Genomic DNA, 18,102 nt, shown 5'->3' on the forward strand with positions numbered 1-18,102 from the left:
TGGTCTGACAAATGGCCTGGCAATTACGCACAGAAATACGCGACACAAACGAGTACGATCTGGGATCTGATTTGATATGTGAAAGATACTTACATCCATATCAATGTGCACCACGCCGGTCGATCTGCGTTTCGGCTTGCGACGTCTCTGTATTACGGTCTGCGTGCGATTGTCGTTCTCCTTGTCGTTTTCTGTTTGTGGGGGGAAGAGAATTTGATTAATTTGAAATAAAGTTCTAACGTAATGAAGTTAAAAAGTTCCTTAAGAATATTCAAGGGTATCCCATCAACTGGAGAAGTCTTAGCCAAATGCCAAGTAAATGTAAACATCCCTTTATCATTTAATTCTTGATAATTAGATAGCTGCCCCTTGATATTCCATTCAGTTTTGGATCATCTTTAATCTTGTATGCTGTCCCCTTACCCTTATCGTCATGGCTGGTTGTGGCATTGGTTGTTGCCGCTGTTCCTGCTGCATGATTGGCACTGGTTGCAGACACTGAATTTAAGGTTGTGGTGGCTGTTGTGGTAGCTGCTCCGCCCACACCCGTTCCTGTGGATGTCGTTTCATATTTGCGCACTGTTGGCACGGCATAGGCACTGCTGCTGTGATTGCTGCTCTCGCTGGGCGCAGAGATGGGGCGACCCACAGAGTTCAGTGACTGATTGGAAGCGTTGACTGAAAGAACCATTTCAATTAGCATCATTCGGGCATAAGATTATATTCAAGTACTCACGGGCATTGGGACCGCTGCTGATGCGTCGCTGGATACCAGTTGTGGTCGACAGATTGGCAGCGGCCATTACCGCCGGAGCGCTGGGTATAATCGTGCTGTTGTTTGGCGGATATGTGCCGCCGCTGGTGATGTCCTCCAGCTTGAACTGCAGGTAAAAATAATCGTCTTATTATGGGAAGTACATTCGAATAATTTTAAAGTCTTTGGTCACAAAAAGGTCTAAAGTATTATGTTTTGAAATGTTTTTCTCTAAATAAATTGGTTTTGTTTCTTTTTGGTTTGTTTTTGTGTGCAAAATGTGTTTTGTCTTACAGAAAAGCTATGCTGGAAAATGTTTCTTTGGGTTTTTGTTTTGTGGTTTGTGTGCAGCGGCAGTTAGTCTTTAATATACATTTAGTAATAGTCAAATATTCAACAATTAATCCAGACACCATTTGCATTTGGGGTTTAAAGCCCACTTCCATCAGTTAGAGAGTGCCCTTAACCAGTATTAAACCTAAGCTAAAGCAGCATTTGTATTCCCTTGAACCACCATTTGGATTATCATAATTAAATGGCATGCTAAATATAGATAAATCTTTGAGAAATAACCACACACATAACAAGCAGAAATCAGCCAAACATTTAAGCATTTCAAATTGCTGCAATGTTGAGAAAAAGTTCTTGTCTTTAGATGAATATTGGAGACTACAAAATAATACATACATTTACATTTTTAGGTTAAAGCATAAATAATGAAATTATGGGCAAAATGAAAACACAAATGAATATATAAATACAAAATGCGTAAAGTAAAACTAAAGAGAAAGTGAAAAACGTACTTAAAAACAAACATTTCAGGCGTTGAAAGACCTACAAAAAATAAAACAACATCTAAACGAATCAAGCGGTTTACTACAAAATGATTCCCTTGCGATCTGGTTTCTATTTCAGATAATATTTAATTTATTTTCTTCAATCACAATTGTCTTTGTTTTAACCATTCTCTAGCAGGGGTATTCTTTCATTCTTTAGTAAACCATAATTATTACAATACTAAATCCATGCTACGCTTAGATGTAACAAAAAATATTAAAGACAATCGATCGAGAGATACAGTCTTTGATATACATATATCGAGTATATAAGAAGGACTCTGGGTTTCGGTTAGAGGGTTTCGGTTGGTTTGTGTGGGGCATACCTTGGAGCCGGCATCGAATTTCAGGCGCCAAGATGGACGTCGTTCTGCTGTCGATGTTGAAGTGGAGCTGCCACCCGCACCACCAGCACCACCTGCTGTTGCTGCTGCTGATCCTCCACTGCCTTCTGTTGTGCGTCGCGCATATAAACTGAGCAGAGAGTCGCGGGCATTAAAGTCTGGATGTGCAGACACGGGCGAGGCAGTTTCGGACTTTGTATCCGTCTCTTGGCTGCTGCCGGACAGGCCACGCTTGTCCCGCAAGCGCACTGGACTCTCGAGCGAACCGGGCGTGGTCGAGGAGGATGACTTGATGGCCTCAGTTGTGGCCGCACTCAGTGGCAGATCTGTGGGCCTCGCCTTCTGCTCCTCGCTCTCCACCTGCTGCTCGTCAGTCTTTTGTTTGTTGGCTTCCACCTGCTCTTGCTCACGCTCAGCACTGTCGGGTATCTTGTCCCGCAGCGAAACTATCGTATAGCTGGCACTGACCACTGCCTCTGGATCATCGACATCGATCCCGGCATCGGCATCGTCGTCATCGACCACCAGAGAGCGTCTGGATGGAGCGGAGAGTGTGAAGCTGGCCGTGGTGTCGTTTCCACTTTGCACTGGACTGGGTGCCAGAATGGTCTCGATCTCCGTCTCGTCGCTGGTGGGTATTATGGCTGGCGGTGGCGTGGTGGGCGGTGGTGGAGGTTGCTGCTCTTGCTGGCTTGCATCGCTGATGGATGATGGCTCTGCTGTGGCTGTGGCTGTGTCTGTCTCTGCCGCTGTTTCGCTTGTTTCGTTCTGTTAATAATATTAGTTTTTGGAACAAATAAAAAACAGTGGTCCTAAGGCAATGTTCTTTGCTCAAAAATCAATCTCTGTGGGGCAGGGGGAAGGATAGCTACTAAATCGGTAATAAATAGATAGATATAAAATATATACATAACATACGATTACGAATACGTATACGTAGAGTGTGGCCCGGTTTGTGGAGAATACACTACGAATGCATGCGGATGGGACATGCAAAATGAAAAAATCATCAACATATTCCATAGACATACAAAAACATATTCTATACATAGGATAATACAGGCCCACTATAGATCTCTATGTGGGCCATTAGAAAATAACTTAAAACGATAAAAAATACGAATAGGAATGGCAAATTCCCGGCGGCTATGGTTCACTGATCTGCGCTGAATGCTGGCAATGCTGGCAATGATGGTTGTTGTTGGGGGGAAGAAATCATAAAATAATATGGCACCGCTATTAAAGAATACTCAACATTGATGAGAGGCTGGCTGTACTTGATTGACGCTGAGGCGAGCGGGCAGGGGGCACAAACTGCGGGCGAGGCGTAACAGGGCGTGGCAGTGGCACAAACGCAGAAAGAACTCAACTTGATTGGCGGTTAATCGAATGGGTGGCAACGTACACTAAATGAGCACTGATTGATCGATGATTGATCTGTTTGTAAAGTGATGACAACTGGCCTACGTATGGGGCGGATGCTATGGGGTGAGGCAAAAACAACAGAAACAGAATGCAGGGTCTGTCAGTTATATTTCGATGTGCCCGTACTTCCATCTGCTTAGTAAGATCAAGATGGACAGGAAAGTCTATTAGTTAGATCAATATTAGCTTCAACGCTTCAACTACATTTTTGGGTCTATTTATTTCTTCATTTTGCATAGCATACTTTGATGCGTCCAAAACTGTTGCATTCTGTTTTGCTGGATGATTTTTGCTACGCTACAATAACTATTTTAGTATACATACTAGTATATGTTCATCCACAGATGCACAACTAAACTAGCATACATTACTTTGATTGATTGATTGATTGCCAGCGTGTTTATTTGTGCAATTTATGAATGAACATACACAGAACACACACATTAAAAGATACAAAGAACATGGGGACAGGGGGACACCATAACCATAAGCAGTTTTTGTACTCTTTTTTTTTGGTGTATTTGTGGACATTTGATTGATTGATTTGGGGGGTTGTGGACTGCAAGTGGACATCGTGTGTGTGTGTGTGTGTGTGTGGATGACTCTGTACTCCCTACAGATAATGGGGATAATGGACATAGAGATAGATGCTACTCCTCTCTGGCTTGACGATCGTGAATGTTTGTAGATGTTTGATTTTTGTTCTGAATGGTGATTGATACTGGCTATTGATTGGGTGGTTGGGTGTTGGTGATGGTGTCTTGGTTTTGGGACACGGGAGTACTTACGCTGCCGCTGCTGCTGATGTTATTGTTGTTATTATTATTGTTGTTGGACATGCCCATGTTCTTCTTCTTGACCAACTCCTCGGCACTCTTGATCTCGTCCAGGGTAACACCTTGGGTGGACCGACGCGTCTCACGGACTCTCTTGGCATGCGCTTTGCGCTGTGTTTCGCTCTCCTCGTCACGCACGGGCGGTACAAAAGATCTAAAAGTGGGAGAGAGATTCGTGAGTTTATAATAATTTGATATTCCTTAAATAATCCAATATGGAACGTATGTTCCGCTGTTCATGCTACACAAAACGAGTTAAATGGGAGCGGAAAAAGGCTTTAGCAGCACTGACTTTTGAGGCTAGACGCCACTTAACGACAGTGGCAGATATTTGTAAGGTTAGCAGAGCTTATGTATGAGGTTAGGCTTGCTTTCTTGCGTCTCTTAACACAAAAGACAGCTATTTTGAAGGTTAACGAAACGATCAGCTTAGCATCAAGGCTGGAGGTTAGGCTCAACACAACACAACACAAAAGGTTTCTCGTATTACTTGAAGAAATTCTTGATTATATTGCCCGTTGATTGCTTGGGCGGAGGCTTGGCATTCTCCGCATCGCTGGCACTGGCACTGGCCGTCGAAGAGCTGCCATTATTGCTCTGGGCAGTGGTTTTCGCTATGACTTGGCTAACCGTTCATCAAGAATCGTATAAATATTTCAAGAGTTGTATAAGAGTGTACAAAATTATGGAAACTAACCTGCGTATTGGTGGGGTTAGTACATTCGTCGATGGTGAACTAAGGTGCGTTGTCGTTGCTGTGGCTGCTGTGCTTGTGGGCGTGGCAACTGTAACGGTCGGTTTCCTAAGACAAAACACACAAGAGAAAATATCACGTAAGAGTGAGTGCTGCACAGCGTTTAAGAGAGAACACAATCAAGAGCATAGGTAGACGACATTTGTGCGTGGCTGAATATAAGAGATTTTGTTAAACAGAGTTTGGTGCAAAATGGTATTCGGTTTTAGGGCGGAACAAATGAAGAAGCTAAGCGAAAGCAGAGATTCACTTACAGAGTTACGACACATTAGGTTAATAGTTATGATATGATAGTAGTAGTTGTAGTAGCTATAGCAGTTCACCATAAACTAGATCAGTTTTGTTTATTGTTGGTTGACTTCTTGTTTGCACGAAAGTCAACTGTTCATTTTCCTCGTTACGAATCTTGGCTTTATGTTATCCCAATCTGATCTAGTTTTTTAGGGTGCACAGCTACGGCACAGCAGTGTAAGTGTGTGTATGTGTACGGTGCGAAAACAAACCTGTAATACATTGAGTTATCTTTGAGTGAGGCCGATCTTTGTACGCTATAATATGGATTTGTTGTTGCAGCAGTGGATGCTGCTGCTGCTGCTGCTGCGGCTGCGGCTGCTGCTGCTGTTTGTGGTGTGCTTGTTGTTGTGTTGTTGAATGTACTGGATGTTGTTGTTGTTGCAGTGTTATTTGTGGTTCTTGTTGTTGATCCCAGCAGCAGAGCGCTTTTGTTGTTGTTATTGTTGTTAAATTTGTTGTTGTTATTGCTACTTATATTATTGTTGTTATTGGAATTTGAATTATTCGCAGCAGCAGCGGCGGCGGCGGCAGCCGCCTGTGACGCCGCAGTCGCTGGCAGAATGGGACAGGAGTTGGCCTTTATGCGGGCTCGCAGCTCATTGTACTTTTGATAGAATCTGTGACAAGCAGCAGCGGCAGATTGGACGTTGGACGTTAGACGTTGGTGTGGCGGTGGCAGGCGTGTGGTGGTGGTGGCAGTGGCAGGCAGGCGGGCGGGCAGCGGGCAGGTTAGATTTGGATAAGCGTTTTTTTTTTATGATGAGTTGTTGTTGTTGTTGGTTTTTGGCGGTGCGTTGGTGAGTTTGTTATCGATTTTGATCGGTTTTGTTCAATTGGTTGATCGATAAATTAGCGGAGAAAAAGAAAGAAAAAAAAAACAGAACAAAAACAAAATTTTAAAACTAAAAACAAAACTTTTTGTTCTCTCTTGTTTTGTGTGTCTGCTTTTGTTGGTGTTTGATTTAATATTTTAGGATCTTTTTGCTGTTTCTGCTTCACTTTGCCGGAGTGCACTGGCTTCCGGATTCATATGGGAATGGAACCGAATAGAAGCCTTGGCCGCTAATGGGAGCATATGAATCATAGAGAGATAGACTCTTTTCTGCATTAGAGAGTGAGAGCAGTGAGTGGTTTACTGCTTTCTGCAGTGAGCGGGAGAGAGGAGTAACGGCTATCGCTTGTTCGCAGAAAGAGCGTGACTGAACGCATGAGAGCATTGAGGTAAATTTGAACAATTGCCGTACCCAAAATATTCGCATATCAATTGTTTGATTACGTTATCTGTTTACGCTTTGATTTTGATATTCGTATCAACAATGAGTGTTTTTTTCATTGGCTTTTGTGGGTGGTATATGTGTGTGTGTGAGTGTGTTAGGAGGGGGGCACAATGATAAGCGATAAATGCAGTCAGCAAAAGTGAAACAAAAACTGCAAACAAAATCCACCATTTAATCGAAACTTTTGGCAGATTAATGCTATAATAGCTAATAAATGTATATATTAGCTATATATGTAGGTTAATCTGTTATTTTGAGGTATTTGGTATGTGTTTATGTGTGTCTGTGTGTGTGTGTGGCACGCATTTCTGTCAAAAGCTTAAGATTCTTCTATTCACAACTCACTTTTGATCATTCTCAAAGCTTTGGGTGCGTCGCAATATGACATCGTTGGCGCTCTCCGAGCTATTGCTGCTAAGCTCTCTATCAGGAACTTCTGCAAGAGAGAGAGAGATGGAGATTAGGTATAAGATAGGAAACGATCAGTTCGGACTTACGATTATTAGTGGGACTGTCGTTGGGTGCGCGTGGCATCTTGCGTCGCCAGGGTGCCTCCTCCTCGACTGGGTGCTCGACGGCATGATTGGGCTTCACATTCTCGGCTAAAAGATGCAATGAAAATATGTTTTAGTTAAGAAATATTAAAAGCAAACACGACACACAGAAAGGTTTCAGACATGGAGTGGGATTATGGGTTCGTAAGCGGGCAGAGAGAGGGAAGACTTTTTGTGATTAATTCCTGAATCGAGACGCAAAACAAATGCCGACTACCTTCGCTCTCGCCAGATAGACTTGTGGTGTGTGAGGATTCCGTGGAATCGCTCAGCTCTTCCGCATCGCTCTCGTGGCCCACAGCATCATCATCATCAACATCATCGATTGGAAGCGAAGCTTCACTACTGGAAGCGCAGTTTGAACTGCTGGCAGCTGCAGTGTGCGTGAATTACAAGCAAGAGACAATAGACACAAAATACACAGAAATAGAGAGATAAGAGATAAAGAGAGAACATACAGAGAGATTGAGAGAGATTTGGGGGGATTTCTATGATTTTCTATGGATGAAAGATGATCTGAAGATGAGCGAAAAATGCTTGAATGCAAAATGAATTTGCAAATTATACAAAGGCGGAAAGGCAGTGGCAAATGTTTCACGATTACAAATAAATGCTCCGACAAAACAGAACAAGGTTTTTTGTGATTTTTTTAACGCGCATGAGAACCTAAACAAAGGACAAAGTACAGGACGAGGTGTTGTGGTTTGTTGTGTGTTGTGCGAGAAATCAAAGAAAGCTTTTTGATTATTAGGCAAAACACCAATCAGGTTCTCTGAGGTGAAGGATTTGTGATTATACGCACCATCCTTTGTGGCATCAGTTCTCACTTCAACGCGCACCAGTTTGGTGGGCGTCTTATCCACATGATTTTCAATCGTATCTGAGATTCTGCTGCAAGAGAAAGGATTGATTATTCATTGTAAATTCAGAAATATCATCCAGGACCAACCTGATTTGACTAGATGGACGCCGCTTGTTGCGCTTGTTGGCCCGCAGTTCTTCCAGGAATTTGACTATTTTACGGTCGGCCACATCGATGCAGGACTGTCCCGCATAGTTGCGTATATCCATGTCGGCCAGGGACTCGACAAGCATTTCGGATGTCTCCCGCTGGCCCCAGTGCGAGGCGGCATGCAGCGGCGTCCAGCCATCGTTGTCCTGACGATCCACATTACCGCGTCCCGCCAGCAGCAGGCTCAAAACTTTCGTATAGCCCTTGGCCGCAGCCACATGCAACGCCGTGGCCCCAGTCTTCGGGTGTGGCCGGTCCACCTCGGCGGCATCGCTGCGCAGCCACTTCTTGGCATCGCTCAGCATCGCCTGCTCCTCGGCCTTGCGCGCCTGCTCAACATCAATGTTCAGCTCTTGGACGATCTTCTCCATGTAGTCAATCATGGCCATGTGCTGCACATCGATGGCCAGATCCAGTGCCAAATCTCCATCACTGTTCACGGCGGCCACATCGGCACCATTCTCCACCAGATAGCGTGCTATGCTCACAAATCTAAAAGGAATCGGAAAAGGATTATCAATTTGAAAGAAAAATCACTTGGGTTAGGTAACTCACCCGCAGGAGGCTGTGGCATGCAGCGGCGTCCAGCCCTCGTTATCCTGACGATTGATGTCGGCACCGCGCTCCACCAGAAACTCAACCATGTCCAGATTGTCATCAATGCAGGCCTGTAAACGGTTAAGGAAATGCATTTGTCAGTTACAATCGATTGAGTAAATGAAATCATCGCTGAATCAGAGGTAGAGCGACGGGCACACGAATGACTACTTGAAGGAACATTTGGGCAAAAGAAAGGTCGAGGAAAAGTACAAAAAATATCAATTTGTTTCTATACAAAAGCTCCCCGCCAGCACCCAGATTTATAATATAAATAAAAAGGTCAAAAACATGGCCAAATTGGATATTTATTTACAAACAATTTACTGTCGAAATGTTCTTTCCCGAACTGTATAAATTGTATGCAGATGCATTAAAAGTGAATCAACCTTTTGTGGCACACTCTTAGAGTTTTCCCCCTAGTCATTTTTCGCAGTGATTTTTCTTTTGTATAAAATGTGTATCTAGTGAAATGTTATACATTCCCGTGTTTATCTTTATCTGTTGCTAAAACGTTAATGTAAACATATGGAATGGATGGACGAACGAACGGGACGGGACACCCACAGACGCTCCAGAATGTTTCTTGGGTGTTTATGCGGATTTCCGCTGAAGCCTCCGCCTAGACATCTTCGACGACAACGGCAGCGACGACAACGATGATATCATCGTTGTGGTGTGGCGGCAGCGACTCCGCCGGCATTGTTGCTTCTTTGGGGCCGCCGCTATCATCCTCCCTGCGCCCCCACCACCAATCCCTTACAGTCCACAGACCAGCACAGACCCATAACAATGCCCCGAACGAATACCGATAAGCATTCTTGAAAGCAGAAAAGAAAGTAAAAGAAACGACACGAAAAGCAAAAGAGCGCCAACTCTATTTCCCCCCCCCCCCTCTCTCTTTAACCCTACCCCACCCCTTGCTGGCATTCTGATAAGAGCCTACATTTCGAGCTTCTTCTTTCTTCTTCGACTTCTACTTCTCTCGCTTCCTCTGTCTCTCTCTATCTCTCGCTCTGCGTGTGTGTGTTGCGCCGGGCATATGGTAATTCACATTCTTCATTTGGGTGAGCTTCAAAGTGACTTTTTGGCCGTCGTTTAAAAGCAATTTCCATTTCGCAGTAAAACGCATTAAAAAAAAAAACAACAACAGCAACAAAAGAAAGAGGAAAAGAAAGAGCTAGAAGTAGCAGGCGGGAGAGAGAAGGAGCTAGAGCGTAGAATGGCTAGAAGTAGAAGCAGGCAGAGATAGAAAGAGACAGCGGGTGGCCGGCCCGACGACGAGCAAACAATTTGTAAATCTGGAACTCAGCCAATTAATTAATTATGAACAATTTTGATAAACCGAAATGACGGACAAACATCGCTGCTGATCGTTGCAGAAGGCTGGGAAGGGGAAAGATATGGGTATGGGGGAAATTGTCACCGCCCACGCGTGACCATCCCAGCCGTCCATGGACGACCAATGTCCAATGACTTTTTGGTATGCAAAATATTTGTTTGACACGAGCTATTATTCCATCAGAGATATTTACTGACGGTGCTGTAGCTGTAGCAGCTGTCCCCCCGCTGCCACCACCCTGCTCCTCTTTGGGCCTTAATGTCAGAGGAGCAACAACCAAATTCTGGGCTATTTCCATTTTGCATTGAAGGCAACATCACATTTTGTGCTGGGAGGCCCACAGAGGCCTAGCAACCAACGAAAAAAAAAATACAAAAACAATAAGCAGCAGCAATAGAACTAGATATGATGACTTTGGGATACCCTATAACGCAGATTTCTTTCCTTTTTGTAAGAAATTTATGAAAATAAAACAGAACTAATGGGTGCAAAACATATTTAGAGTAGAAGAACAAAGCACATTGTTCAAGTAATTGCCAGATTGTAATGATTTCTATCTGTTTTAGCCTGTAGCACTTAAGACAGAGCATACCCCATGGTCTCTACGCGTACAGGGTACGCGAAAATTGCATGCTAAGTTTAGCCTTTTGTTTTGGCACGCCATTGAGCGGCATTTTCAGCGGCAGCCACTGCCACTGACGCTGCCTCTGCTGTTGCCGTTGCCGCCGCCAAATGTTATTCACCTCGCCGCAACATTACGTATACGCAGCGTAGGCCAAAGCCGAGGCACAGCAGCGACTTGTTGAGACAGCTTTTAGACTTTGGGCCGCCACCGAAGCCGCCGCAGCAGCCAACAGCCAACAGCTTAACGCGGCTCATTATGCAGGCGGTTTGCTAAGCGCCATGCACCATTTGTCTGTGGCCTGCACACAAGCCTGGCTTACAACTTAATGGTGGGACTAATTACTTGAATGGAACTCAGATTAGGGACACGGGAAAGTGATTAAAAGCTTGAATATAATAAAATGAAAGCTTTTTCCACAACTATGGCCAAAATATACATTTTAAATATTCACCAAAAATCACTTTAAAACAGAAGCATTCATACAATGGATGGTCCCAAAAATGCAAATAAGCTTCGCTTGCCATAACCCATAAAAAATGAAGATATTCAAAGACATTCTTTTGGCATACATTGACCTATTCCATCCCTATGTATTCAACCCAAAAATGTATGTATAATACAATCGTAAGACGCTCTAAAATAGACGAAACGAGCAACCGCTTGAGTTCAATAAATTACAAATTTGAATTAGCGCCACGCCACCAGAGATAAAAGTGCAAAAAAAAGAATATACATAAGCCATATGAATATACAACCAAAGATTATACATACATAAACATACAAGCAAACAAATGTATGTAAAACGTACCTATAGAATCTCAAAATCTATATATCACGAGGCATTTGCTCGGTCTCTCTCTTTCTCTCTCTCTCTCTGCGTTGAAAAAGCCTTCAAATATATTTTTCTTTTGGCTTTTCTTGTTGTACAAAAAGTTCTCATATATCGTCAGTGGGATAGTTTTTGCCAAATCGGTCTTCAACGACTTCTGCCTGCCTCAATGGCCTATTTGGGATTCTCAGATTCTGGTCAGTGGAATCATTTCCTTCTTTTCTGTTTTAGGCCACCAGGTGGGGCCAGAAGACATCTGGCATGCCATGGAAAGGTTGTGAAAAATAATGAAACACGAACGATTACAAAATGTCGAATAAACAAACGATGGGATAAACCAACACACAGAAACGAAACAAATATCAAATCGATTTCCTAATTTCAGATTCTTCAATTTTATCCAATTTTGAGATACTTTTTTAGTTGGTTTTTAGATGCGAAAGATATGTTTCAGAATAATAGCATTCCTCTTCCTGTTCCTCCTCTAAATTGTATCATTAAACCCCTTCGGTTGTTCCCTTTCCCCTCGTTCTGTTAAGGTTGCTCTCGCTTATCCCACTCAATGGTGCAACGTTCCATTAAAAATGCCCCGAAAATATCTCTCTGATTGAATCTACGGGTAACCGTCAATAAGTGCCCCATTATCACATGTTTAGTTATTAAATATTCAATATTTGATTTATAGATTAGGCGACCAGAACTTGTTTTACTTTTGGACAAACTGCAATTGGTTTTTACTATCTGGGACATGCGTTATTTGTTTCTATACAAAGTAATCGTTAGCTATACATGTATCTTATCTCATTCAATGCTTATTTTGTACCCAAGATTGCAGCCTCAAGTGTGAAAACCTTAAACTGATAATTCCCCTGTACAGTATATCTACACTTTCCTCGAATGCAGTTTTCTGTTACGTCTATCAAATATTTAGTTAAGATTCTGAATTATTTGCATTTGAGTTGGAATTATATTGGATTTGTTCTGTTTGTTCTTTCAGTTGTCGTAAAGTAAATCCCACATCACTCAAGGCCTCTCATCTGTAATAAATAATTTACCCTTTCGTTTATGGGATATTTCTACATCCCATGTTCGTCATTCGCACAAGTGAAAAAGGGATTAAAACAAAGAAATGTTCAGCTAAATGGGAAATAAATTAAATCCATCGGTCTAGCCGCCTTCTGGTCAAAAATAAAACTATTTCTGGACGCATGTCGTCATGATTTTTGGCAAAAATAATACTATTTTCCTATAGTTTTCGTTTCAGTTACATTTGTTTATGCGTTCGTGTATTTGTATCTGTATTTGTGGCAGAACATTTCTAATAATCGGAATATATAGTGAGAGGGGGAGAGGAAGAGAACTTTTGTTGGGTTTTGTAACACAGCAATTGCATACATTCCGTGGCTTGTGGCTGCCTGCTGCTGCGGCTGTTCTATTGCTTGAAATGGTATTATGCAATGCAAACAGTACAGTAAGATACACAGAGATATGTATACAGACGGCGGCAATCCCCGAGAGCAGGCACTGCCACTGCGGACATCACATCACAAAATTGTATCTTTTTTTTGTTGTATCATTTTTGATCATTCGCAAAGATTTTTAGCCTGCCACAGGCATTCAGGCAGGCTTTCGATGAGAATCGTTTGTTATTTTTTGGGTGTAAAACACGAAACGAGAAATAAATCAAATCAAGTGTAGCCGACCATTTATATACAAATCCATAAGATACAAAACGAAGCAGAGATACAGATACAGATGCAGAGAGAAATAGAAATACAGCAAATACAAAACTAAAACTATCATCTTCCACTCTATATACACGCGCGCTCTGTTAATTCTTGAGAGGATATTCTCATGTGTATCTGTATCTGTAGCTATCTCCGTTTGAACAGTGCGTTTCCACAGCTGTCCGTCCCATCAGAAGCGCCAGTCCGTCCATCTGGCTGTCTCTCTGTCTGTCCGTCTGCCCGAGAACCGGGCCAAGGTTAGAAAACACGTCAATAAAGCGCGTTAGCCGCCGACAGACACAATAAACCGCATAAAAATCAACCCCAAACCAAAAACCTCAAACATCTATCTTTGAAATTTATGTATTATTTTTTTTTTTTTAGGAAAAACTCACGCAGCTTTTCCCCCCTCTCTACCCAGCACAGGATCTACAGATCGCGATCTGGTCATCGATTCATAGATCACGATCGTCATGTCAACGGATCAACGATTGTTATGATTATTATGCATTCGTTTAGCTGCTGAAATCTATGGCTCAATTTGAGAGGAATCTTGACAGAATAATTTCTTAATTTATGCGCGGTAGACAGCCCCCTCTCTCCCACTCCTTCCCCTCACTGATCACTCTCTGTGAAAATCTGTTAAATCAATTGCTAATTGGCTGAAAAGTACGATAATTAAACATACTTCAAATGGCAAAAACTCAAGGCGATGGATGAGACAGTGGAAAAACCTTAAGGTGATTTTTAAAGAATGTTTCACAGCTGGAAACGGGTTCATTATTCATTAAACTATTCCTGGACCCCTACACATAATTTCTATTCCACACCGATGCTTTGAATTAAATTTATATTGTTGACGTTGTTGCCCACGTATTTCCAAAATATATTTCTAATTATAATTTTAGACCATGAAAATTAAGAAAAATTCATGAAAAAGAAACCTTGCATTATCCTTGAACTATCCTTATATATATCAGATATATCTGTGTAAATTTATGGCCATTTCTTTTTGATAATTTTCCCAAAATTGAATGCAGAGCGTAGCGTAGCGGCGTTTTGTAGGCCAAAATGAAAATCAAAGTCAACCATAAACACGACTGATGGTCACTACTCGCCATGAATCCCCTGACCCTCCTCCACTTCCTATATCTTTCTTTCCATCAGTCATCATCATTTAGACATAGTCCAAGGTGCAAAACAGTGCACAGTGTTGCCTATTTTCATTCGGATTTACACATATTCATATGGTAAGTACAGAAAATACATCAAAAACATCTTTGAAGGAAATCCACCCTTTACTGTTAAGACACACTGGGAGAGGGAGAAAACAATGCAAAGGAAAGGAGAATCAAAGCTAAAAAAGACGATTTAAATTTCATGTATCATGGCCCCACTGTGCCAGTGCTCCAACTGCAGCTCGTGTCGACCGGCGCCTGCCATTGAAAATGTGGTGCAGGTGCCTGGTGTGTGGTGCTTTCGGAGGTGGTGGCTGTTTGCCTGTTGCCTAGTTTGTTGCCTGTCAAAGCTTATGAATGAATGAAGGCCCAAAGGCACATACATATCTACAGATATGCACATTTGAATGTGAAAATTGCGTGGCCCTTCAGAAGAGTAAGGAAAAGCGTAAAGAAAAATTGACGGTGAAGTGATGGGATAATTATTATAATAAATGCAATCGTGAAATTCAGTTTTTGTTTTGCGGTTTAGCAAAACCCACAACTGGAGAAGCCAGCGGGTAATTCAAAACGTTGCACTGTTCTAACCTGTCTCCCTCCTTCCTCCTGCTACTTCAATTACTATTATTATCATTTTTTAGTTGTAATTACAGTGAACCCAGTCCCCCAACGAATCCCACAAATAATGATCCCCGTTGTGTGTGGAAATTAGCATCTGGTTAACAAGTGCGCCGTCGCGGTTAAACGGTGAAAATCTACGACTGACTCTTGCGGGAAACAGGCACTGCCACGGGCACTTGGAGGCGCAGCATAATTAAAATCAATTATCCACAGAATTGGAGCAGACAGTGAGTGCTATACGGAGAAGCGGTATAATCATGCAAGATGACAAACAGCAGATATCCAGAGTGAGAGAGAAAGAGCTTTTGAATGATGAAATTTCTTAGCAAAAGGAGCATACAAAATGCATTAAAAGAAAGCCAAATCCAAACATTATAGTTTAATCATTTCATCAGATGAAATATCAAAGGATTTCCATCCAAAATTCATTCTTAACTATTAATATGGCCAAAAACAAGTCGCCAGACAAATGAGCGAAAATGTGAAAATGAATTTGCAAAATATGGTTTTTGTTTTTCCTTTTAATAATTAAACTCGCTTTCATGTGTGTTGTGCGATCCGTTGCGATGCCAGAGAGAGGTATTGTATATTTTCTTGCGATTTAAAAATAGACAATTTTGAGTATTTTCCTAATTTAATGCCCGTTGCTCGTGCCGTTTGCTGTTCATTTTTGCTGTTGGGGTTTTGGGTATTCATTCGACTTGTAAATCGTCGGCTTGCATTAGGAATTTATATGTATTTGTTGTACATATTGGTTAATGTTTTAGTGCTTGTTGCGGCTGGCTGTGTGGCAGTGTTGAAACTATAGAGAGAGCACGAAATACGCAACAATAACTATAACTAGAGAATGGCAATGCACAGTGGGGCAAAACTGTTTGGGAACCGCTTAAGGATTCATGCAGTTTTGACCTTGGAAAGATTTCTTGGCAGAATCCTTGAGATTCCAGAAATTACCCTCAATATTAGTCTCTCCGGCTATAAATCGCGCCATGGAGGGGCAAAATTATATGAAAATATTTCCCCTTCCAACAATTTGACCACTGGGTCAGGCTACACCACCCACTGTACAATGTCAGCGGCGCAGTTGGATGCAATAGTTTCGAAATGCCAGCCACCCTGCGGCCACACCCGACACACCCCCATCGGGTGGTGATCGCGTGATGCAGGCGTCTGATGTAATTCAGGGATTCGAGGGGATAAAGACGCACCTGATGCAAGGCCGTGAGGCCATCCACATTGGCAGTATTAATGTCAGCGCCCTGGTCGAGCAGTTGGATAACCTCATCCTTGTCGCCGGAGAGGCAAGCGGCAAGGAAGACGCAGCCGGAGCTGAATTTGATGCGGCGACCGTGCTCATGGCGGGGCGTGCCCGCGGCCCGGTTGGTGTCCGACTCCTCCCAGCGCTTCAGCTGCTCGGCCCGCTTCATCATGGCCGAGTTATTGCGCGCGTCCAGGGTGGACATGTTGCGGCTGGGGGCTGGGAGCTGGCTGACTGTGTTGGGCGGACTCCGAGACGTGTTCCACTAGGGATTATTCGGTGTATTGATGGTTTTTTTGCGGTTTACTTAGTACTTTTTTTCCACTGGTAATTTGGGTGTTTTTTGTGCACTATTTATAGACAAAATGCTTCACACTTTCGATTTTCGATCTTTACACTTTACTGTTTCTACACGCTCCTCCCGCTCGGCTGCTTTTGCTGATTATTGTTTTTCTATTTTCCACTCGATTCGTGTATCACTCTGTGTGTGTTTGTGTGCGTTTATTTGCTCTCTGCTTTATCAGCGAATGGAGAGAGAGATGATGGCAAACTTCTTGGCGTTTCTTTTTACCGTGCTTCTTTCCCACTCCACTGCACACACACTCGCTCTCGCTCTCTCTCTCTAGCACACACTCTCGCGCGTTCTCTCACACACACGACGACACAACACATGCAGTTGGTGTAGTTGATTGCTCGCTCGCTCTGGCTTACAGTTTGTTGCATTTATCACGCACCTTTTTGTGGAATTTGCTTTAAAACACACTTTCTTGCCATTCTAATGCTGCAAAAGACAGACAAGAAGAGAGTGAGAATGGAATATAAACACACAAAAGAACAGAACAACCGTTGTGCCTCCTTTCTTCACTTTGTTTATCATTCGCGGGAGCTCTCTCCCGCTCTTACACTCGCTCAGCTACACACACAGTCAATCACATGCACATGGATAGGGCCTGCATGCAACACTGCCGTATTTTCAGCATGGCTGTGTGAGTGTTACCAATTTGACATAAATTCAACAGCCGCGACGCTGACGTCGCGGGTAAATAGAACGAAAGATGGAAGCCGCTCTTTTTTTCACGCACGCAAATTCTTCTTGACAATTTATATAATTTTCAGTAGCACTGCACGGAAACACACTCTTCGTTTTGCGTGTAATTATGTAAAGGCATTTATACAGCTCCCCACTCCATCGTACAGCAGCACTCACTGGCACTGGCACTCACACACACACACGTACGCACGTAGAGAAAAATGGATTGCAGTAGAAACTTTTCACACACCAAAAAAACGAGAAACGCAGGGCACGCACCTTTCCCCTGTTTGCAGCGGGCCACTTTTGGGGCGTTAGTATGGTCGATCGGGCTTATTGGGTAGCGAACGCAATGCTAGCGCGCTTCATTTGTGCGGAGCACAAGTATTTCACTTTATTTTGCATATTTTCGCTTATTTATTATTTTTGCTCTAAAATTCGTCCGCACGAAACTGTAAACGCAGTGTGACCGCGGTGTTATTAATAAAATATACATGGTGGGACCGTCATAAATATACCGTGATATACCAAACAATTGCTGAAATATACTATTTTTTATACCGAAATAGAGTAAATCTAACTGTAAGTCGATTTCAACGCAATTTACCGAAGCTAAATCACTAGAAAGTAGAAAGAGGGTGTACTTTTTATTTTTGAGTGTTATGATATTCGGTAAAATTTTTCAATGGTCAAACGCAACTATGAGTCAGAGTGGCAGCACAAAACAAATTATACCACAAACAGTGTGTACACAATATGAAAATAAAATATATCTGGCAGCTCTATTGGCAGGGATGCAGGAATATATT

At 42.7% G+C, this 18,102-nt stretch overlaps 1 protein-coding gene across 25 annotated transcripts in view; it reads right to left on the reverse strand.

Annotated features, from left to right (window-relative positions):
• The window catches only part of LOC117587448 (protein phosphatase 1 regulatory subunit 12B), a 29,665-nt gene extending 11,906 nt beyond the window's left edge, over nucleotides 1–17,759 (reverse strand). For 3 of the 25 annotated variants that reach the window (XM_034278140.1, XM_034278145.1, XM_034278143.1), the window contains exons 1-16: nucleotides 17,573–17,758; nucleotides 16,214–17,044; nucleotides 8,642–8,754; nucleotides 8,024–8,578; nucleotides 7,877–7,965; nucleotides 7,292–7,447; nucleotides 7,018–7,122; nucleotides 6,866–6,956; nucleotides 5,453–5,860; nucleotides 4,893–4,997; nucleotides 4,686–4,820; nucleotides 4,148–4,349; nucleotides 1,917–2,702; nucleotides 737–881; nucleotides 424–678; nucleotides 94–191 (exon numbers count right to left, since the gene is read on the reverse strand). In XM_034278140.1, the coding sequence (XP_034134031.1) occupies nucleotides 94–191; nucleotides 424–678; nucleotides 737–881; nucleotides 1,917–2,702; nucleotides 4,148–4,349; nucleotides 4,686–4,820; nucleotides 4,893–4,997; nucleotides 5,453–5,860; nucleotides 6,866–6,956; nucleotides 7,018–7,122; nucleotides 7,292–7,447; nucleotides 7,877–7,965; nucleotides 8,024–8,578; nucleotides 8,642–8,754; nucleotides 16,214–16,468 (3,498 nt within the window). In that variant the 5' untranslated portion in view covers nucleotides 16,469–17,044; nucleotides 17,573–17,758. Of the gene's footprint in view, nucleotides 1–93; nucleotides 192–423; nucleotides 679–736; nucleotides 882–1,916; nucleotides 2,703–4,147; nucleotides 4,350–4,685; nucleotides 4,821–4,892; nucleotides 4,998–5,452; nucleotides 5,861–6,865; nucleotides 6,957–7,017; nucleotides 7,123–7,291; nucleotides 7,448–7,876; nucleotides 7,966–8,023; nucleotides 8,579–8,641; nucleotides 8,755–16,213; nucleotides 17,045–17,543 lie in introns of all 25 variants that reach the window. The other 22 variants (XM_034278148.1, XM_034278166.1, XM_034278149.1 and 19 more) reach the window with 15 other exon arrangements.
• Nucleotides 17,760–18,102: the final 343 nt, after the last annotated feature.

This window comes from Drosophila guanche, unplaced genomic scaffold (assembly GCF_900245975.1).
Source record: "Drosophila guanche unplaced genomic scaffold, DGUA_6, whole genome shotgun sequence".
In the NCBI taxonomy this organism is placed as follows: domain Eukaryota; kingdom Metazoa; phylum Arthropoda; class Insecta; order Diptera; family Drosophilidae; genus Drosophila; species Drosophila guanche.